This window comes from Gopherus flavomarginatus, chromosome 5 (genome assembly GCF_025201925.1).
Source record: "Gopherus flavomarginatus isolate rGopFla2 chromosome 5, rGopFla2.mat.asm, whole genome shotgun sequence".
Lineage (NCBI taxonomy): Eukaryota > Metazoa > Chordata > Testudines > Testudinidae > Gopherus > Gopherus flavomarginatus.
The window spans coordinates 126,130,002-126,150,509 of record NC_066621.1 but is presented as its reverse complement, the minus strand read 5'-3'; the positions used below and the strand labels follow the sequence as shown (position 1 = coordinate 126,150,509).

The window sequence follows — 20,508 nt, the reverse complement described above, 5'->3', positions numbered from 1 at the left end:
TTTACTGACATTTACTTGTAAAAATTTCATCCTTCCAAGACTAATTTTAACCCAGTATTCCCATGCATGTGGCATCCCATGCCCTCTCACTGGGCAGCTTCTGTCTTGAATTTTCATTCCAAAGCTAATTTGTATCTAGACTAATCCACACCTGGGATAGATTGAGTATGCATATCTCTTTTTGAATGCCAAGGATTGAGTGATTTTTGATTTAGAATGCTGAAAAAATTCTAGGCCAAATTAGTGGCAGCTTGTAAACACAAGTCTAATTTTAAGGTAGAGGTCAGATTTTTGTGAATCCAGTGCAAATATCTGTCCATGTGTTTGTAACCATGCTGAATGATTCCGCTTAAAATCTGTTGTACAAATGGGGAAGAGTGTAAGATGACTTTAAGATGCAAAAGCTTTGGGTCAAGCTTGGCTGTGATCTGTAATGTCAATTCAGATGTTTGATGTTACCAAATGAACTCTTTCAAATTTCTGTTACATTGGTCTTGTAGTGCCATCTTCTGGCCAGTCCCAAAAATTGCACTGATTTGATCTGTAGAGCCCATGGAATACTGCATTTTAGGTAAAGATGGCTGTGGATGCATCAGTGAGGTTAGTCAAAGTACGTTAGTAACCTGATAAACTGGGAGACTCCAGTGAGACTCTACACTTGAGTTGGAGGTCAGTTGGCTTACATGCGATGACTAATTGGAGAAAAGAAGGGATGCAGAATCAAAGTTGTGCAAGGGTTGGGTGGTGTGGAAAAGAATAGCGGGCATTTTGAGTTCTCTGAGTTTTTCAGTATCTGTTAATCCCATAGTATTGTCAAAAATGTTCCTACTCCACGTTACTCTTCTGACCTCTCAGATTAGTTGGACCCTTCGTTTTCATTTTTTATTTTAATTTTTTCCCAGGAATTTATTGGTGTGTGTTACTGCAACAACAAAAGCAGCTGAAAATTGGGTACAGAAAACTAGTATTAATCTTTCTGGGCAAATATCAGGGTTCATTTTGGCGAACAGAAGGGTGGAGGCGGGAATATTCAATAGATTAATGCTTTGAGTGGAATGCAATGTAGTTTGCTGCAGAACTAAAACAGAACTCAAAGCATGATGCCACCTCTGAGTTTAAGAAAATAATATATCTCTAATCCCAAAATCAAACTTTTAATTTGGATAAACATTCTTTTGTAGACTTAGAACTATCAGCATATAAATATTTACATTTAATAATTGGGTTCAATATTTTAAAATATTTATAAATCCTCGCTGTCTTATGTGAAGTCCTTCAGTGTACTTCCTAGTGTTCTGAAACCTATTTTGATACAGATTTTCATTGTCTTCCCATTTTAATGAGTCAAATCTTTACACCATTATCTGCTAACAGCTTGAAATGTGTACACGGTGGGCATGAGACTCATCAGTATGTTCAGATGTTCACGCACTTCAGAGCTTGTGTGCATCCCTGTTTGTTTATTGTGTACATCTTCTAATACACAGCCTTACTTCAACAGGCAGCTTTGCATATACACATAGACTAATATATTATTGTAATACATAAATCTCCATGCAATGGATTATATTTCCCTAATTAAACAATTTTTTTATATTTGAATGATACAAAAGTAGGGTGAAATTCGGGGGGGAGGAGGGGGAATAATGCTTTTTTTTGTAAAACCCTAGATTTTTAAGTTTTTTAAACTGAAAATGAAGGCGTTTACAGATTAGCAATCTCGTATTCTTGTGTGTTGAATGTCTGAGCAATTGAATGTGTGCCTGATAATCACTAATTTTACATATCTGTTGCATCTAATTAGTGCCCCTTTGATTTGCTTGTTTCATTCCCAGTTCGAGTCTAGCCTTAGCCTTGTTGAGGTACTTATCCTTTGATATTCTCTATCCTCATCCCTTGCTGTTGAAATTATGAGGTGGAGTGTTGAATCAGCCCATAACCTCATCTTGACCATAGAGTGGGGGATTTAGCTACAGCCACCAGTAGATCTATCACAGTTCTACTTCCAAGTCACTAACTTCTTTTTGCGTTGTCTATTGTTCTTGGAGTGCATCCTAATGCCCTGCTTCCCAGCAGCATTCTAATGGCCATGTGAACTATTGTGATCCATGGTCCATGGCAATAGCTTTGGATAGATCTGTGTTTCCTCCTTGTTTTTTGCATGCAGTTTAACTGATGACATGAGAAAAGGGTCTCTGTCTGCTTGGTGCTTTGTACTGTGGGTTTGCACTTCCAATTTCTGGGTGCTATTGGCTTTTTGCTGAAGTATTTGTAAGTGCTGTTTTTGAATTCTGTATCTAATGAGTAACTGTATAACTGAGAAACTTATCCATCCTTTAACAGTGTTACAAAAGAGCCAAGCGTCAGACATATCTTCCAGTAGGAGGAGATAAAAGAAACAGATATTCCTTCAGCTGTATTTATCAACTGACTTGAGGGGTGAGGCGTACACTAAGACGACTTTCTGAATAGTGGAAGTTTGTTGAATGTGTGGCCTTGAGGCACTATCTCTGTTAATGTCATTTATCTTAAGGCACTTCAGGTTTTAAACATATTGGGTTTTCAAACCGTTTGAGTTGTGGGTTTTTTTTGTTTTTGTTTTTTCTGCGCCAGAAAATATCTTGGTACTGTGTAAAGGTGTAGTGCAATTTACACTGTAAGCTGCTTATCGTTATACTATAACTGCAGAAAAATATACTGCTTTGTAGAAAACCAGGATGTCACCCTGGAATACTGGGGCCAGTTCTGGTGCCCACAATTCAAGAAGGATAAATTAGAGAGCTTCAGAGAAGAGCCACAAGAATGAGTAAAGGATTAGAAAACACGCCTTGTGGTGATAGACTAAAATAACTCAATCTACTTAGCTTAATAAAGAGAGAAGTTAAGGGATGACTTGATTAGTCTGTTAGTATCTACATGAGGAACAAATATTTAATAATGGGCTCTTCAGTCTAGCAGGGAAAAGGTATAACATGAACCAATGGCTAGAAGTTGAAGCTAGACAAGTTCAGACCAGAAATAAAGGTTGTTTTTGATAGTCATAATAATTAATCATTTGAAAAATTTACCAAGAGTTGTGGTGGATTCTCCATCACTGATAGTCTTTAAATCAAGGTAGGATGTTTTTCTAAAAGAAAAGCAATAGGAATTTCTGGGGGAAGTTCTATGGCCTATGTTATACAGCTCAGACTAAGTGATCACAATGGTCAACTGCTTAACTCCCATAGTGCTTTTATCCATAAATCTTAGTGTTTTGCACAGCTGGGTAAGTGTCATTATACCTATTTCACAGCTAGGGAAACTGAGACACAGGGAGTTGATGTGACTTACTCCTAATCATACAGTGAGTCTGTTGGGACTTGAACTTTGATCTCCTTTTACTTGGCTTGTATGAAAAGCTCTGTAGAAATAGAGGTTAATCTTTTATTTTTTTAGTGACAATAAGACCTGAAATATTGGGGTTCATTCCATTCCTCTAGACTAAGGTTTGAGAGATTTGGTGGGATTTGCCAAAGCTGTGCAGCTCCCATTGATGATAGGAATTGCAGGACTTAATCTTCATATTAAAAATACTTATTCCTCCAATGTGTGTCATTGAAATGACTGCCAGGCTGTACAGAGAAGACTTAAGGATAGTAAGGAAGCATCTCTATTCTCCTTTCTTTATTAAGTGTTAACTTTCTCTTGCAGGGTAAATGTGACAATAACTTGTGATGTCTACATAGAGCACCTGGGCAACGGTGGTGTGTTCATTGCAGGAAGAGTAAACAATGGTGGGATATATGTTAGACGTAGCAAAGGACTCTTCTTCTGGGTGTTTGCAGATGGCACCTACCAGGTCACTGGTGATCTCTGTAAGTAACTCATTATTAACAGACACACACCCTTTTAAAGGGCTGACACTTGGTTGTATCTAAGCCTGAAAGAAAGCCAACTGGAGATTAGATGAAAAAGCTGAAGAAAATGCAGGATGCTTAATTTCATAGATAGCACTTGCATTATAAACCCATTGTCCTGTAATGAGTTATATCCTTCTTAAAGATAATGCCTGCAGGCTCCTGGACAAGCACATGGTTTTTTTTATTGATGATAGTTATCACTGTCTGTGCTGTATACTTAGAATAATTGAAATTAATTGATGTAGGATGCCTTTGTCAAGATGACGTCCATGCAGGTGCTTAGATACCAGGGTGGTGGATGTGGTATGCGAATGTAAGTAGATTAGCATACAGCAACACTACACAATCAGTTTGATAGGATTTGAGAAGAAATTATCCAGCTGAAACAAGGAAAATTTTGGTAGACAAAATGTGGTTCCAAGTGGAACTTAGCGAAGTCATTAGATTTAACATCCCTACTCAGGGGGAGAATAATCACTATTTTAATGAATCATAAGTAGACAGGACATCCGTTTTATTCATTTCACCTAGAAGATATTTCCAACAAAGCAGTATTTTATTACTTATCCTCCTTCCCTGTGAGTCAAGACTGAACGGACGTGCTATCTATTGAATCACACACACTACTTTCTGTAGCGCTTGACAGTCTGGTCTCCTATCAAAGTTCTGATCATACCTTACCTGTTCATCTGGTCAAATCAAAAGTTTAAACCCATACTGGTATGACGGTTTTTGTTTAAGAATGTATTAAACCCGATTTTGGCATATACTTAGTGCATAAATGAAGAACTGCACTGAGATTGCTCTCTTACTTCAGTGGAATGACCATATTGCTGACAGAACTATTTTTTTAACTTTACTATTAACCTGGGTCAAAATCCTACCAGTGAAAGGATCCATATCCTAGGTTAACTCAACTGACTTAAAGTCAACAGAGACAACTGCTCTGTTGCCGACACTTGCTATTGTTATTTTGGATGAAACAATGGAAGGACAAATGGTTTGGCTAGCCTAATAGGATGACTTGGTTGTTCTGCTAAGGGCCTGACTTTTTTTTCGGGATTTGGAGTCTCTCCTCCCCCCACACTTGAAGTTGCAGGTTCTCAACACCTCTGAAAATCCAGGTGCTAAATATCAAGCCAAGAAAAGGAAGGTCCCTATTATAACATGCCTGTGGGATTTGGAATTGTTTGTTAATCCACTAATGTCGTGTATGTTTCAGCTGGAAAGGAAGTCCTGATGAAAGGAATGTCTGGTGTGCGAGCCAGAGTATGGCACACACTCACTCTGAATCTCAAGGTAAGGATGCAAATTGAAACCCACAAGAATTAACCAAAATATTCTTTATGTAGCTCACCTTAAAATACAGCACACGGGCACCCTGGGATATTGACTGTCCAGTAGCAATTGGTGATTCCATCAGTTAGTAATAGTTAAAGTAATGAAAATACTCGTGTTACATCTTCAGTGAGCTTTACATACATTGTAACATACATACAATGCCCTAGTGAAGTGTTAATCCTGTTTTTGTAGAAGATTAAGGCACAGATTAGTCTGACCCAGTATGGCTGTTCTTATGTTCACCAAATGTCCAAGCCCAGTATCCTGTCCTCTGACAGTGGCCAATGGAGGTGCCCCAAAGGGAATGAACAGACAGGTTATCATCAAGTGATCCATGCCCTGTCACCCAATCCCAGCTTCTGGCACACAGAGGCTAGGGACACCATTCCTGTCCATCTTGGCTAATAGGTCCATCAATGGCTATCTTCCGTGAATCTGTCTAGCTCCCTTTTGAACCCCGTTGCAGTATTGGCCTTCACAACACCCTCTGGCAAGGAGTTCCAGTGCATTGCGTGAAAAAATAGCAACCGTGTGAAAAAATACTTTCTTTTGTTTTATACCTGCTACCTATTAATTTCATTTGGTGGACCCTTGTTCTTGTATTGTGAGAAGGAGTAAATAACACTTCCTTATTTACTTTTTCTATACCACTCGGGATTTTATAGACCTCTGTCATATCCCCCATTAGTTGCCACTTTTCCAATTTGAAAAGTCCCGGTCTTATTAATCTCCCCTCATACGGAAGCCGTTCTATACCTCTAATAATTTTTGTTGCCCTTTTCTGAACCTTTTCCAACTCCAATATATCTTTTTTGAGATGGGGTGACCATATCTGCACAAAGTATTCAAGGTGTGGGCGTACCATGGATTTATACAGAGGCAATATGATATTATCTGTCTTATTATCTATCCCTTTCTTGATGATTTCCAACATTCTGTTCACTTTTTTGACTGCCACTGCACATTGAGTGGATGAGTTCAGAGAACTATCCACAATGACTCCAAGATCTTTCTTGAATGGTAACAGCTAATTTAGACCCCATAGTTGTATATGTATAGTTAGGGTTATGTTTTCCCATGTGCTTTACTTTGCATTTATCGACATTCAATTTCATCTGCCATTTTGTTGCCCAGTAACCCAGTTTTGTGAGATCCTTTTCTAGATCTTCACAGTCTGCCTGGGACTTAAATGGTGAAATGATCAGTGCAATACCACAGAGGGAGATGTTGGAACATTGAGATTAAACGCTGCAGTTTTTAGATCCCAGGCATGAGCTGTAACACCTCCTAGATTGTGCTTTGCATAAAGTCCTAGTGGAGTTAAGATAACTTTGTTTTTTGCTTTTTGGCGATCCTGTATTCCACTAGGGGATGTAGTCTGCTCTGCTGTATACCACAGGCCTTTATATTTCACCCAGTACCCCTTTATTGAACCCAATAAATTGTTTGACTAAAGCATATTTTACAGAGAGGCATCTAGACTTGACTTGAAGACATCAACAGATGCACCGTCCACCACTTCCCTTGGTAGTTTATTTCAATGGTTAATCACCCTGGTTTTTTTGTTGTTTTTAAAAATTCTGCCTAATGTGAAAAGGGAACAGGAGTACTTGTGGCACCTTTGAGACTAACAAATTTATTTCAGCATGAGCTTCTTCAGATGCATAGAATGGAACACACAGACAGGAGATATTTATACATACAGAGAACATGAAAAGGTGGAAGTATGCATACCAACAGGAAGAGTCTAATTAGTTGAGATGAGCTGTCATCAGCAGGAGGAAAAAAACTTTTGAAGTGATAATTAAGATGACCCATAGAAGGTGTGAGGAGAACGTAACATAGGGAAATAGATTCAACCAGTGTAATGACCCAACCATTCCCAGTCTCTGTTTAGGCCTGAATTAATTGTATCTAATTTGCATATTAATTTGAGTTCAGCAGTCTCTCTTTGGAGTCTGTTTTTGAAGTTTTTTTGTTGCAAAATTGCCACCTTCAAGTCTGTCACTGAGTGGTTAGAGAGGTTGAAGTGTTCTCCCACTGGTTTTTGAATGTTATGATTCCTGATGTCAGATTTGTGTCACTTGAATAGATATGTGGGCATCATCATAGGGCCTAATCACATCAGCCTCGCCATCAGGGGCTCGTTCACCTGCACATCTACCAACGTGATATATGCCATCATGTGCCAACAATGCCCCTCTGCCATGTATATTAGCCAAACCGGACAGTCTCTACGCAAAAGAATAAATGGACACAAATCTGTCATAAGGAATCATAACATTCAAAAACCAGTGGGAGAACACTTCATCCTCTCTAACCACTCAGTGACAGACTTGAAGGTGGCAATTTTGCAACAAAAAAACTTCAAAAACAGACTCCAAAGAGAGACTGCTGAACTCGAATTAATATGCAAATTAGATACAATTAATTCAGGTCTAAACAGAGACTGGGAATGGTTGGGTCATTACACTAGTTGAATCTATTTCCCTATGTTACGTTCTCCTCACACCTTCTATGGGTCATCTTAATTATCACTTCAAAAGTTTTTTTCCTCCTGCTGATGATAGCTCATCTCAACTAATTAGACTCTTCCTGTTGGTATGCATACTTCCACCTTTTCGTGTTCTCTGTATGTATAAATATCTCCTGTCTGTGTGTTCCATTCTATGCATCCGAAGAAGTGAGCTGTAGCTCATGAAAGCTCATGCTGAAATAAATTTGGTAGTCTCTAAGGTGCCACAAGTACTCCTGTTCTTTTTGCAGATACAGACTAAGGCCATGTCTACACCTACAGTTTTGCAGCACTGGTAGTTACAGCTGTGTTCGTACAGCTGTTTAGGGCCAGCGCTGCAGTGTGGCCACACTGCCAGCTGCTAGCGCTGCAGTGTGGCCACATTTGCAGCACTTGCAGCGCTGTTGGGAGTGGTGCATTGTGGGCAGCTATCCCAGCATTCAAGTGGCTGCAACGTGCTTTTCAAAAGAGGGGGGTGGGGTGGAATGTGACAGGGAGCGTGGAGGAGACAGAGAGAATGGATTTTTGGAGTTGACACTGTTCTCAGCTCCCTGCCTTGCAAGTTCTAAGGACTGGAAGACACACAGTGCCTACCTTCAATCATTTTAAAAGTTCTAACTCCGTTCCCCCACTGCTCTCTCATTCACTAAATGCAAATTATATACTTTTAAATACCCGTCAGACCAGATAAGCAACTGCTCAACACGGACTTCCTCCTCCCCCTCTGCCGTGTGAGAGTGCTGTTTCTCTCTTCAAGCAAACAGCTGTGAACATTCCAAAGTAATTCCCCTGCCTGCCTCCGCTCGCTCAGCAAACAGGAGCTGTGTTTGTTTTTTAAATAAGCAGTTTGGCTGAACTCCGAGCTCTCCCTTTCTTCCGGTTTGTTGTGGACAGGAATTCTGGGATACCTCCTTATACCCCGGAGGTCAATAAAAGCACTGGTGGGCGTCCACACTTGCTGACCAGCGCTGGATCACCAGCGCTGGAATCCCTACACCTGAGGCTCGACCGGGTGTACAGCCAGCGCTGCAACCAGGGAGTTGCAGCGCTGGCCATGCTTTGCAAGTGTGGCCACATCCTAAGTTGCAGCGCTGTAACCCCCTCACCAGCACTGCAACTCTCTAGTGTAGCCATGGCCTAACACGGCTACTACTCTGAAACCTGCCTAATGTGAATTTGTCTGGCTTCAGCTTCCTGCCAGTGGTTCTTATATGCCTTTGCCCACTCAATTGATGAGCCCTTTAGTAGTAGTTATATTCTTCTGGTGAAGGTACTTGTCCACTACAATCAAGTTACCTCTCAGAACATGTCTATATGGTAAATTAGTGTGTGGCAAACTGGGGTGCAGATCTACAGTGCTACCTGTTGTTATGGTGGGCCCTGCTGCTTTTACTCCTGGGGGAATTGTGCACCAAAAAATTCAGCGCATAATATATTTTAAAATTCTTCATATTTTATTTTGTCAAAATACCACAAAATAATCATGCCAGTTTGGTAATTTATTTCAAATTACCTGTCAGCAAGTGTGTCTAACAATACAGACAACAAAAGAAAGTCAGGAAATGTTTTTTGGTAAAGAGATTTCTTACTAGGCAAGTTAATACAGATCTTGTAAGTAGTAATTCATTTAAACTACAATACAGAAATGTATTTCCTGCACCCCTGGAAGCACTGCAAAGGCTTGGGGAAGTCAGGGATAATGGAGGAGCTGAGTGAGAGGGAAGTAATTGCTGGGCAGGATCCTGGGGGTGAACGTGGAAAGTTGAGAGGGGGTAGAAGTATGGAACAGGTTTGGGGCTAGAGGAGGGATTGTTAAGGAGTTGGGGAGCCTCTCCCATGCAGACCCTGGCCGACCTATAGCCTCTCCCATTCAGTCAAACACATCTGCTCCTATACCCCCCCCTCTCCTCCCCATCCTTGTGTCCCTTCACTCCCACTCAGCCACTCTCCCTCCCCCTGTCCCCATGTATCCCTGCACCCGCACTCCCATTCAGCCCCTGGCTCAATGCTGTCACTCCACTAACTCCTGTGATCCTTCCAGCAGCCCTGTGTGCCCCTCTCTGTTCGTCCCTCCTACTGTCTCATGTTTCTTTACCTGGCTCTGTGGTCAGGGTGCTGTGAGGAATGCAGCCACTTCCCCCTCCCTCTTTGCAGCTGGCTGCTCCCTCTTGGAGCCGGCTGCCCTTTCTACTGGTGCCACAGCAGCCCCTCGTGTGCGAAAGGTGTAATTGCAGTTCCTTCCCAGCACAATCTATATTCTGGGGATGGAGAGAAGTGGAATCTGTGGGAGACATGAATTCTGCGCTTGTGCAGTGGCGCAGAATTCCCCTGCAGGAATATCCTGTGCACTAAGTTATCTAGTGAACTTTCAGTCAGTGTATGGCAGCAGGGTTCACACAGACTGGTAGTGCACGGTGAGCTGTAGATTTACACCCCAGCTTGCTGAACACTAACTGGCCATATAGACAAGTCCTCAGTCTTTGTGATAAGTTAAACAAACTGAGCTCTTTCAGTCTCTCATTCTAAAGCATTTTTTTCCAGCCTTCAAATAACTTGTGTGGCTCTTTTCTGCACCCTCTCCAATTTTTCAACATCCTTGAAAAAGCTGAACTGGATGCAATATTCTAGCGTCTTTCTCACCAATGCTATGTGCAGAGCTAAAATTGCCTCCCTAAACCTGTTTGCTACTGCAAGGATCACCTTAGCTCTTTTAGCTGCAGCATCACAATGGGAGCTCATGTTGAATTGCTTGTTCACTGTGACCCCTAGATTCTTTTTAGAATCGGCTTTCCAGGATACAGTTCCCAATTCTGTAGGTTTCACCTGCATTTCTTGTTCCCAGATATATAATTTTGCATGTGGCTGTATTAAAATGTATTTTCTTTGAATGGGCTCAGCTTCCCAAGTGATGACCAAGGTTTGCTGGCCTATAGTTACCCAGGTCATCTCACTCACACTTTTTGAATATTGGCACAACATTAGCACTTTCACATTCTTGTGGAATTTACCTACTTTGCCATATGATTTATTAAACAAATTTAACGTCAGTGGATCAGAGATCTCTCTCAGGACTTTTGGGCTAATTATGCAGGCCTACTCATTTAAAAAATGTTTATCCTTAGTGGATATTGTCCAACATCCTCCATGGTTACAAATAGACTGGAAAGTACATTCTCCTCTTCATATAATAAGTACATTGTCACACTTTCTTTTTGGGTATTGAGCGGAAATATTTATTAACTAATGTTGTCTTTTTCTGCATTGCTACTAAGAATGTTACCATTTCACGTAGCATACCATCTCTAGCCATAATTTGGCAGCACTTCTCCATCGCCTCCAGGACCACTGTCAGCAACTCCTTCAATATTCATATCTAGCCAGCTTTGTGTAGTGTTGACTTCTGTAACTAAAAGCAGATTTCACGTGCTTTTCTGTGGAACTCTGAAACCAGATTCCCTGCCCTTGTGTAAACTTTGCCATCACACCTGGCCTGAAACCAGTTAAGCACAGGCTTGAATTGAGATAAACCTTTTTTGAAGTTGCACACTAAGTCTGTGCCCCCAGTTGCCCACATTCCAGCATGTTTGCTGGAAGACTGGCACATTGCTTTGTGGGTGTTCTTGGTTCATCTTAATATTTTTTTAGAGTTAAAGAAGAAGGAATTATCTTGGGATTAAGGCACTGAACTGGGACTGTAGTGATTTGGGTTCAATTTCCACTCATCCACAGACTGTGTCACTTCAGAGAAGATTCTTAATCTTCATGCCCCCAGTCCACATCTGTAAAATGGGGATAATGAAACCTACCTCACAAGGATGTTGAGGGTAAAAATGTGCTATTTGTGAGGTATGCAGATACAGGGGTGGTAGAGAAGGTTGCCAGTATCATTTTGGAACTACCTCTAGTACATGTTACTGTAATTGATAAATATTCCCAGGCAACCCCCCTGTTTGATGTGATGGTAGAAAAAATGAAGCTCCCTCTAAAGAGTTCTAATACTGGCCAAAGAGGATAATCCCTGACGGACCACTCTTTCCTTCTCTTCAGTGTTCCCTCTGCAGCTCTTGCCTTCGGTTATAGCAGCCCTTAGAACAGGGGTCAGCTTTCAGAAGTAGTGTGCTGAGTCTTCTTTTATTGACTCTAATTAAAGGTTTCACGTACCAGTAATACATTTTAACGTTTGTAGAAGGTCTCTTTCTATGTCTATAATATATCACTCAACTATAGTTGTATGTAAAGTAAATAAGATTTTTAAAATGTTTAGGAAGCTTCATTTAAAATTAAATTACAATGCAGAGGCCCCTAGACGGGTGGCCAGGACCCAGGCAGTCTGAGTGCCACTGAAAATCAGCTTGCGTGCCACAGGCTGCCTATCCTTGCCTCAAAGTGTAAACTCTGATATTTGGTGTGTATTTTTGTTTGTTACTGCCATCTAGTGGAAAGTAGTGGAATATAGTAATATTGCTACTTAAAATGTTTATAACTGAAAGTTACTTTGTATTAATGGTACTATCATAATCAAAGCAGTAAAAATGTGTTTTAATTACTATCATGAGTGCATACAGTTCTAGCTACACTTAAGGAACATAAGAACGGCCGTACCAGGTCAGACCAAAGGTCCATCTAGCCCAGTATCTGTCTACTGACAGTGGCCAATGCCAGTTGCCCCAGAGGGAGTGAAGCTAACAGGCAATGATCAGTGATCTCTCTCCTGCCATCCATCTCCATCCTCTGATGAACAGAGGCTAGGGACACCATTCTTTACCCTTCCTGGCTAATAGCCATTTATGGACTTAGCCACTATGAATTTATCCAGTTCCCTTTTAAACATTGTTATAGTGCCAGCCTTCATAACCTCCTCAGGTAAGGAGTTCCACAAGTTGACTGTGCGCTGTCTGAAGAAGAACTTCCTTTTATTTGTTTTAAACCTGCTACCTATTAATTTCATTTGGTGACCCTTAGTTCTTGTATTATGGGACTAAGTAAATAACTTTTCCTTATCCACTTTCTCCACATCACTCATGATTTTATATACCTCTATCATATCCCCCTCTTAGTCTCCTCTTTTCCAAGCTGAAGAGTCCTAGCCTCTTTTTAATCTTTCCTCATATGGGACCCTCTCCAAACCCCTAATCATTTTAGTTGCCCTTTTCTGAACCTTTTCTAGTGCCAGTATATCTCTTTTGAGATGAGGAGACCACATCTGTACACAGTATTCGAGATGTGGGCGTACCATGTATTTATATAAGGGCAATAATATATTCTCCATCTTATTCTCTATCCCCTTTTTAATGATTCCTAACATCCTGTTTGCTTTTTTGACTACCTCTGCACACTGCGTGGACATCTTCAGAGAACTATCCACGATGACGCCAAGATCTTTTTCCTGACTCGTTGTAGCTAAATTAGCCCCTGTCATATTGTATGTATAGTTGGGATTATTTTTTCCAATGTGCATTACTTTACATTTATCCACATTAAATTTCATTTGCCATTTTGTTGCCTAATCACTTAGTTTTGTGAGATCTTTTTGAAGTTCTTCACAATCTGCTTTGGTCTTAACTATCTTGAGTAGTTTAGTATCTGCAAACTTTGCCTCCTCACTGTTTACCCCTTTCTCCAAATCCTTTATGAATAAATTGAATAGGATTGGTCCTAGGACTGACCCTTGGGGAACACCACTAGTTACCCCTCTCCATTCGGAGAATTTACCATTAATTCCTACCCTTTATTCCCTGTCTTTTTTAACCAGTTCTCAATCCATGAAAGGACCTTCCCTTTTATCCCATGACAACTTAATTTACATAAGAGCCTTTGGTGAGGGACCTTGTCAAAGGCTTTCTGGAAATCTAAGTACACTATGTCCACTGGATCCCCCTTGTCCACATGTTTGACCCCGTCAAAGAACTCTGATAGATTAGTAAAACACGATTTCCCTTTACAGAAACCATGTTGACTATTGCTCAACAGCTTGTTGTTCTATGTGTCTGACAATTTTATTCTTAACTATAGTTTCGACTAATTTGCCTGGTACTGACGTTAGACTTACCGGTCTGTAATTGCTGGGATCACCTCTAGAGCCCTTTTTAAATATTGGCGTTACATTAGCTAACTTCCAGTCATTGGGTACCGAAGCCGATTTAAAGGACAGGTTACAAACCTTAGTTAATAGTTCCGCAACTTCGCGTTTGAGTTCTTTTAGAACTCTTGGGCTAATGCCATCTGGTCCCTGTGATTTGTTAATGTTGAGTTTATCAATTAATTCCAAAACCACCTCTAGTGACACTTCAGTCTGTGACAGTTCCTCAGATTTGTCACCTACCAAAAGCCAGCTCAGGTTTGGGAATCTCCCTAACATCCTCAGCCATGAAGACTGAAGCAAAGAATCCATTTAGTTTCTCCGCAATGACTTTATCATCTTTAAGCATTCCTTTTGCATTTTGATCGTCAAGGGGCCCCACTGGTTGTTTAGCAGGCTTCCTGCTTCTGATGTACTTAAACATTTTATTACCTTTGGCGTTTTTGGCTAGCCGTTCTTCAAACTCCTCTTTGGCTTTTCTTATTACACTCTTGCACTTAAGCTGCCAGTGTTTGTGCTCCTTTCTATTTGCCTCATTAGGATTTGACTTCCACTTTTTAAAGGAAGTCTTTTTATCTCTCACTGCTTCTCTTACATGGTTGTTAAGCCACAGTGGCTCTTTTTTAGTTCTTTTACTGTGTTTCTTAATTTGGGGTATACATTGAAGTTGGGCCTCTATTATAGTGTCTTTAAATAGGGCCTATGCAACTTGCAGGGATTTCACTTTAGTCACTGTACCTTTTAACTTTTGTTTAACTAACCCCTTCATTTTTGTGTAGTTCCCCCTTTTGAAATTAAATGCCACAGTGTTGGGCTGGTGAGGGGTTCTTCCCACCACAGGGATGTTGAATGCTATTGTATTATGGTCACTATTGCCAAGCGATCCTGCTATAGTTACCTCTTGGACCAGCTCCTGCTCTCCACTCAGGATTAAATCTAGAGTTGCCTCTCTTGTGGGTTCCTGTACCAGCTGCTCCATGAAGCAGTCATTTAAAGTATTGAGAAGTTTTATCTGTGTTTCGTCCTGAAGTGAAATGTTCCCAGTCAATATGGGGATAATTGAAATCCCCCACTATTATTGGGTTCTTAATTTTGATAGCCTCTCTAATTTCCCTTAGCATTTCATCATCACTATTACTGTCCTAGTCAGGTGGTCGATAATAGATCCCTAATGTTATATTTTTATTAGAGCATGAAATTTCTATCCATAGCGATTCTATGGAACATGTGGATTTGCTTAAGATTTTTACTTCATTTGAATCTACATTTTCCTTCACGTATAGGAGCGGCACTTTTGATTCCTGTTAACCTTGGAGAGCTAACACAGCTCTGAGAAAGTGAGCTGGATTCTATTCCTCCTTGTGTCTGGCATTTCAGTTAGTTCCATCCATGCAAATCCACTGAAGACAATAGGGGTTGCTTAGGGCAGTCTAATGGCAGATTTTGCCTCGCGGAACTCTTACATCACCAGAAGTGAGAGGAAAATCCAGTTTAACTCTCAAATTCTAGGTTGAGTTTGCAGGGTTGGAGCTTAGGGGAAATATATCTCTACATGCAAACTATAAGCATATTTGATTTGGAGTTAACTGAGCTGATAAATGTAACACTATGGTGCAGTATTTTAGCTGTTATTCAGTAGAGAACCTCAGTTGAAGCACTATAAAAGGCTAATGTTTTCACAAGTGCCTCCAACATCTTGTAGATGACATAGGGAAAGTCAACCCCTAATGACAGGTCTAATGTGTTAAACTGATCACTGGATTTGTTAAACTTTCTTCCCTTTCTTTGAACAGGGTTCTTCTGCCTCAGGATCACTCAATGGTTATCCCCTCTGGGAGAACGTCACCTTATCTGAGACAAGTCATGGCTGGGCGGCTATTGGAACACGCTCCTTTGAATTTGCACAGTTTGACAATTTTCACATTGAGGCCAGTTGAGGTTGCTGGCCTACTAAGACAAGCCAGTTGTTTTATTACTACTTTGAATCGGAGCCAGTTCAAACTTTGGAGATAACTTGAAAATATTATTTTGAGGTTGATCTGTTGGCCAGTGTTCTAAATTCCACCTTTATTTATTACTGTTTGTTAGAAATTTACTAGAGTAGGTATGTGTACACATGCCTGTGACTTAACCAAAAGGATGCACTGGGATTTTGCCCTTTAATTTTCAGAGATAAGTTTTTGTTTAAATTAGAGATGGCAAACAGGAGCCATGGATTAAAACCTTCTTGAATATTTGTAATTGGAATGCCCCAGTTCACTTGTGAGCCATTTTAAGAAATTAACGTGCAGTATGTAGAAGACCTCAGAAGCTTCAGTTTTAACACTTACCTGGTTCTGGTGTTTTCCTTTCACCATCCAACTAAGAATTAAACACCTAAATTTAGTGAACATATTCCTAAAGTGTCACATTTACTGTTCCCAAATTCCCCTTTCAACAGAGTGCTTAATTCTGTTACAGTAGAAAGATATTTGCCTTTTTCCCCCCTGCCGTAGTCTGAGGTTAGGGAATACACAACTGCAAGTGCATTTGAATTACTTCTCCCTGTTGTAAATGAGACTTGCATTACCAGCCTTTAGACATGTGTATATTTTGAGGCTGTATCTGTGCATTGGAGTACAAGCACAGCTGATGGTTGATTTGTCCATTTAGGAAGTGCCTTATTTTTAAACTACCTCTCTCATTAATGACAAAGTAGCAATCCTAAAAGGTTTGTCAAGCATCTTCCACTTATGATACAGGACTGTATCCTAAAACAGAGACTAAATGAAGTATAATTGCATGTTATAAATCCTCAGGGGGAAAAAACTCTCTCCATTTTGCTATCATTCCTTGGCTTTCCAAGTCACTGCAACAGCTGCAGAGTTAATTTATTCTTACATGTATAAGTGAGTCTTGAAGTACAGAGTGAGACTGTCATATATTGCTACTCTAGGTTCTGTAGATTCCTGCATTTTTCTTCCTTTGTTTGTTCGTGTTCTGCTCGGCTCAGTTTGGAAATAATAACTTGGTGGTTCAATGAGATGTATGTCATCTTGTCATGCTAGAAGGGAAAACTTTCCATACCTCCTAATTGATAAATGTTTACCAAATTTCACTGTTTTAATTGAGGAAATCCAGTGAGACAAGAATCTAACTCCAGAGGTGATAACACACTTGAAACCTGGACAAGGACATATTTATTAGGCAATCTTCTGTCTTAGGAGACTGCCCCAAAGTATCTCTAAACATACTGAGCACAGTTCTGATCCACTTTTAATAAAGACTAATTCTTAAGCAACTGATTGTTCTGAATGGTAGCTTAAGACAGGTATAATGTAATTACAAGTATTTTGCGGTTTGAAGATGATGGGATAATGGAGAGCATTTTTTCAAATAGCTTTTGGAGAAAAATATCTCAGAATTCCATCCTAACATCCCACTCTAGCGATTCTAAGATTCCCACTCTAAGCAATTAGTGACACTTCTTATGACTATTAGCAAAAGCCTTTATACATAGTCTCATACATTCAGTTAACCTTGAAAACAATAAATTTTAAAGTGATTTTTAACTATTGTCATGGGCATTAAGCAAGTTCGTTTTCATTTGATAAAAGAGAGAATTTCTAGGCCATTATTCAGACAATGGTGGCCTAGATTTAAGTGCCTAACTTTATATTTAGATACCTAAATAAGTGGTCTGATTTCCAGAGGGACGTCAGTGGGAGCTGCAGATGTTCAGCACTTCCTAAAGTCAGGCCACTTGTGGGTCCCTAAAGTTGGACACCTATTTGAGGAATGTCTGTAAATGAACGAGTTACAAGAGAAATTTGAATTTGGCAGAACTGGATATATGTTCCTAATCGAATATTTCTGCAGCAATTCTAGCTAACTCTATTAGCTGCAGGATATGTACGCGTGGGTGATGGAACAGCACTGTTGATGCAATTATTCCAAAGATTACAGTTTTTACATTTTTGCACTAGTTAATTAACCAATTTTACTGTTTTTGCATTATGGACTAAATGTGTTGTACATTATTGGGAGTATAGTTTTTATGTTAACTTTTATAAAATTAAAGTTATAAGGGATTTAAAATGTTTTAAATTATTGTGAATACTATGTTTACTGAAGTTTTGTTGTGTAATCATCTTATACATCTGTAATTCTTTCCCTTTGAATGGATTGTAATGCACTTGGCGATAGCAGATAAGCTGTTAAGTGTTTCAGTAAGAGACAGACTTACATAGTTGATTTTAAATACTAATGATTCCAAATGATCAAATAAAACACTTTAAAAAAAACCATTCATTTGTGCAGAGCCATTCTGTAAATACATCTTCTTAGTATCCTTCAGAGAGAGGATTGATAATCTTTCATTTGTGATTTCTCATAAGGATGCTTGTCATTAGGCTAACTGGTCTGGAAGATTTTGCTTCTGCAACTTTGAATGACTTTTAACAGTCTTCATTTACACAGCTCTCAAGAAGATCCCTTATAGGTTAGTGCTTGCAATCCTGGTGTGATGTTCTTTAAACAGTATTTTTACTTAACTGGAGCAAGGATACACTTTCTGAGGCTTTTGCACTTAGTTAAGGGTATGAAGTTTTTTTTAATGTCCAGTCTTGCAAAGTGCAGAATGTCTTCAAATGTCTTTTGGCTTTATTGGCAGTTGACCACATTGTAGGATTAGACTTCAGGTCCACTTATCTACAGATGGATGACGAGTTATTATAAAGGGCTCGGGTTTTATAGGGTTAAAAATGACTTTTACCTTCCCTGGAGTTCAAATTTAAAAACTAGGTCTTTAAAGGAGAACAGAAATACCTGGCATGAACAACCATGTAATCTGGGCTGTTTCTGCCCATGTTATACCACTTGCCATTTAGGCTGGTAGCTTAAATTTTCAGTGCTTGCTCTTGCAAATAAAAGGCCTTCAAGTATCTGAGCTTCATGGCAGGGGTGCTGCTTGAGCTGCAGCAGAACTTTCTATCACAAGATATAAATAATTTCAATAATGCAAAGATTGGGTCAGAATAAATCTGTTATAGGTGTATCACTTAGCCCAACAAACCAGCACCTGGTGGGTTATAGGATATGTAGACTGGTGTTGGTTCAGTCACTATAAACCACTGTTGGGATTTTCAAAGTAGTCTAGAAGATGTACACACATTTGCTTTGAAAAATCTCAACCAGTGTCTTTTCCATTGGTCTTCCTAGGATTCGTCAGACATGGTTTCAGACATCCTCATGCCATCAATACATTGAGACTTTTAACTACCAAGGTTGCTTTCTGTTTTGGATATTGTGAAGGCCAAGACAATAACAGGGTTCAAAAAACAACTAGCTAAATTCATGGAGGATAGGTCCATCAATGGTGGTTAGCCAAGATGGGCAGGGATGGTGCCCCTAGCCTCTGTTTTCCAGAATCTGGGAATGGGCGACAGGGAATGGATCACTTGATGATTACCTGTGTAGTTTATTCCCTTTTGAAGCACCTGGTACTGGCCACTGTCGGAAGACAGGATACTGGGCTAGATGGACCTTTGGTCTGACCAATATGGCCATTCTTATGGTCTTATGTCAAAACCAATTGCAAATGCTTTGGATTAACAGAAAGAGAGTGTTTTTTCTTATGAGAACTTAAGCCAGTTATCCTAAATACTTGTTAGTGTCCCCTAATTTCTCCCTGTTGCCATGTAAAGAACATTTGCAATTACATTTTCCATTTCTTTTAAAACCACAAAAATTGGCAGGAGAATACAGGCAGGTGGAGTATCTGAAACTACCCTGAACTCATTTTTGAAATTGACTGACTAGATCTCAAACTGACATTTTCCTTTTAAACTGTCAGTTGTATTAATCTACAAACAGGAGGAGCCTGGAAGAAAGTCAAGTGAAAAGGTGTGGTCTATCTCAGATTAATTTCTTTTCTGAGTTAGCAAAACCCACATACAGCTGCCTCAAATTGGCTGGCTTTCTGGAGCTGATGTTGCTATGTGATGTTTTGGTGTTATTGTGTATCCCAACTCTGATTTGAAAATTACATCTATTGCAGGTTAGTAGGGAGTGACTTTCTCCCATATGATGGCTTTTCAGTGACCTATGTGAATGAAGTGTTTAGTTCCAGTCCAGATCCTAAAGGGGTGCAAGTTTCACAAAAATAGCCTCAACGGTTATTGTTGCTCTTCAAGGTGGCTAAGGACTTAAAATGCCTGGGAGCCTAATTCATTCTCTTACTTTTAGGTCTAATCCTCCAGTTCAGTTCAGAGAGAAGCTACATGGGCCTGCGTGTGTTCACACATCTTCACTTCCCTTGTCTGGATTCTATTTGTTCTGTGGTTAGACAGGCTATTAATCTGTAGAGCTGTCAATCCAGCACCTTTCCTGAGTGTGAATTAACACATACACAGGACCTGCTTTGGAAAGAAAACAGTTACCACATTTTAAAAGGCTTGCCAAGGTTTGCAAGGCATAGCAAAATAGCCCCTTAGTTTACCAAGGATTGGGATGCAATCTTTTTTTAAAGCTCCATATAATACATTTTGTTCATACTGAAAAGCATGATGACAATATTACATTGCAATTAATGTCCTGACTTGTTAAGAACAGAAAAATAAAATGACAAATGCTTATCTGGCACCACAACAAAGATGAGTTGTCGATGGATGCGCTTTGTGTGTGGAGTTGGAAGG

The 20,508-nt window shown here is 39.9% G+C and overlaps 1 protein-coding gene across 2 annotated transcripts in view; it reads left to right on the top strand.

The window, feature by feature from the left end:
- Positions 1-18,117, top strand: part of GALC (galactosylceramidase) — a 68,468-nt gene extending 50,351 nt beyond the window's left edge. For both annotated transcript variants that reach the window (XM_050953268.1, XM_050953267.1), the window contains 3 exons: positions 3,691-3,854; positions 5,122-5,198; positions 15,628-18,117. In XM_050953268.1, the coding sequence (XP_050809225.1) occupies positions 3,691-3,854; positions 5,122-5,198; positions 15,628-15,771 (385 nt within the window). In that variant the 3' untranslated portion in view covers positions 15,772-18,117. The remainder of the gene's footprint in view (positions 1-3,690; positions 3,855-5,121; positions 5,199-15,627) is intronic.
- The last annotated feature ends 2,391 nt before the right edge of the window (positions 18,118-20,508 follow it).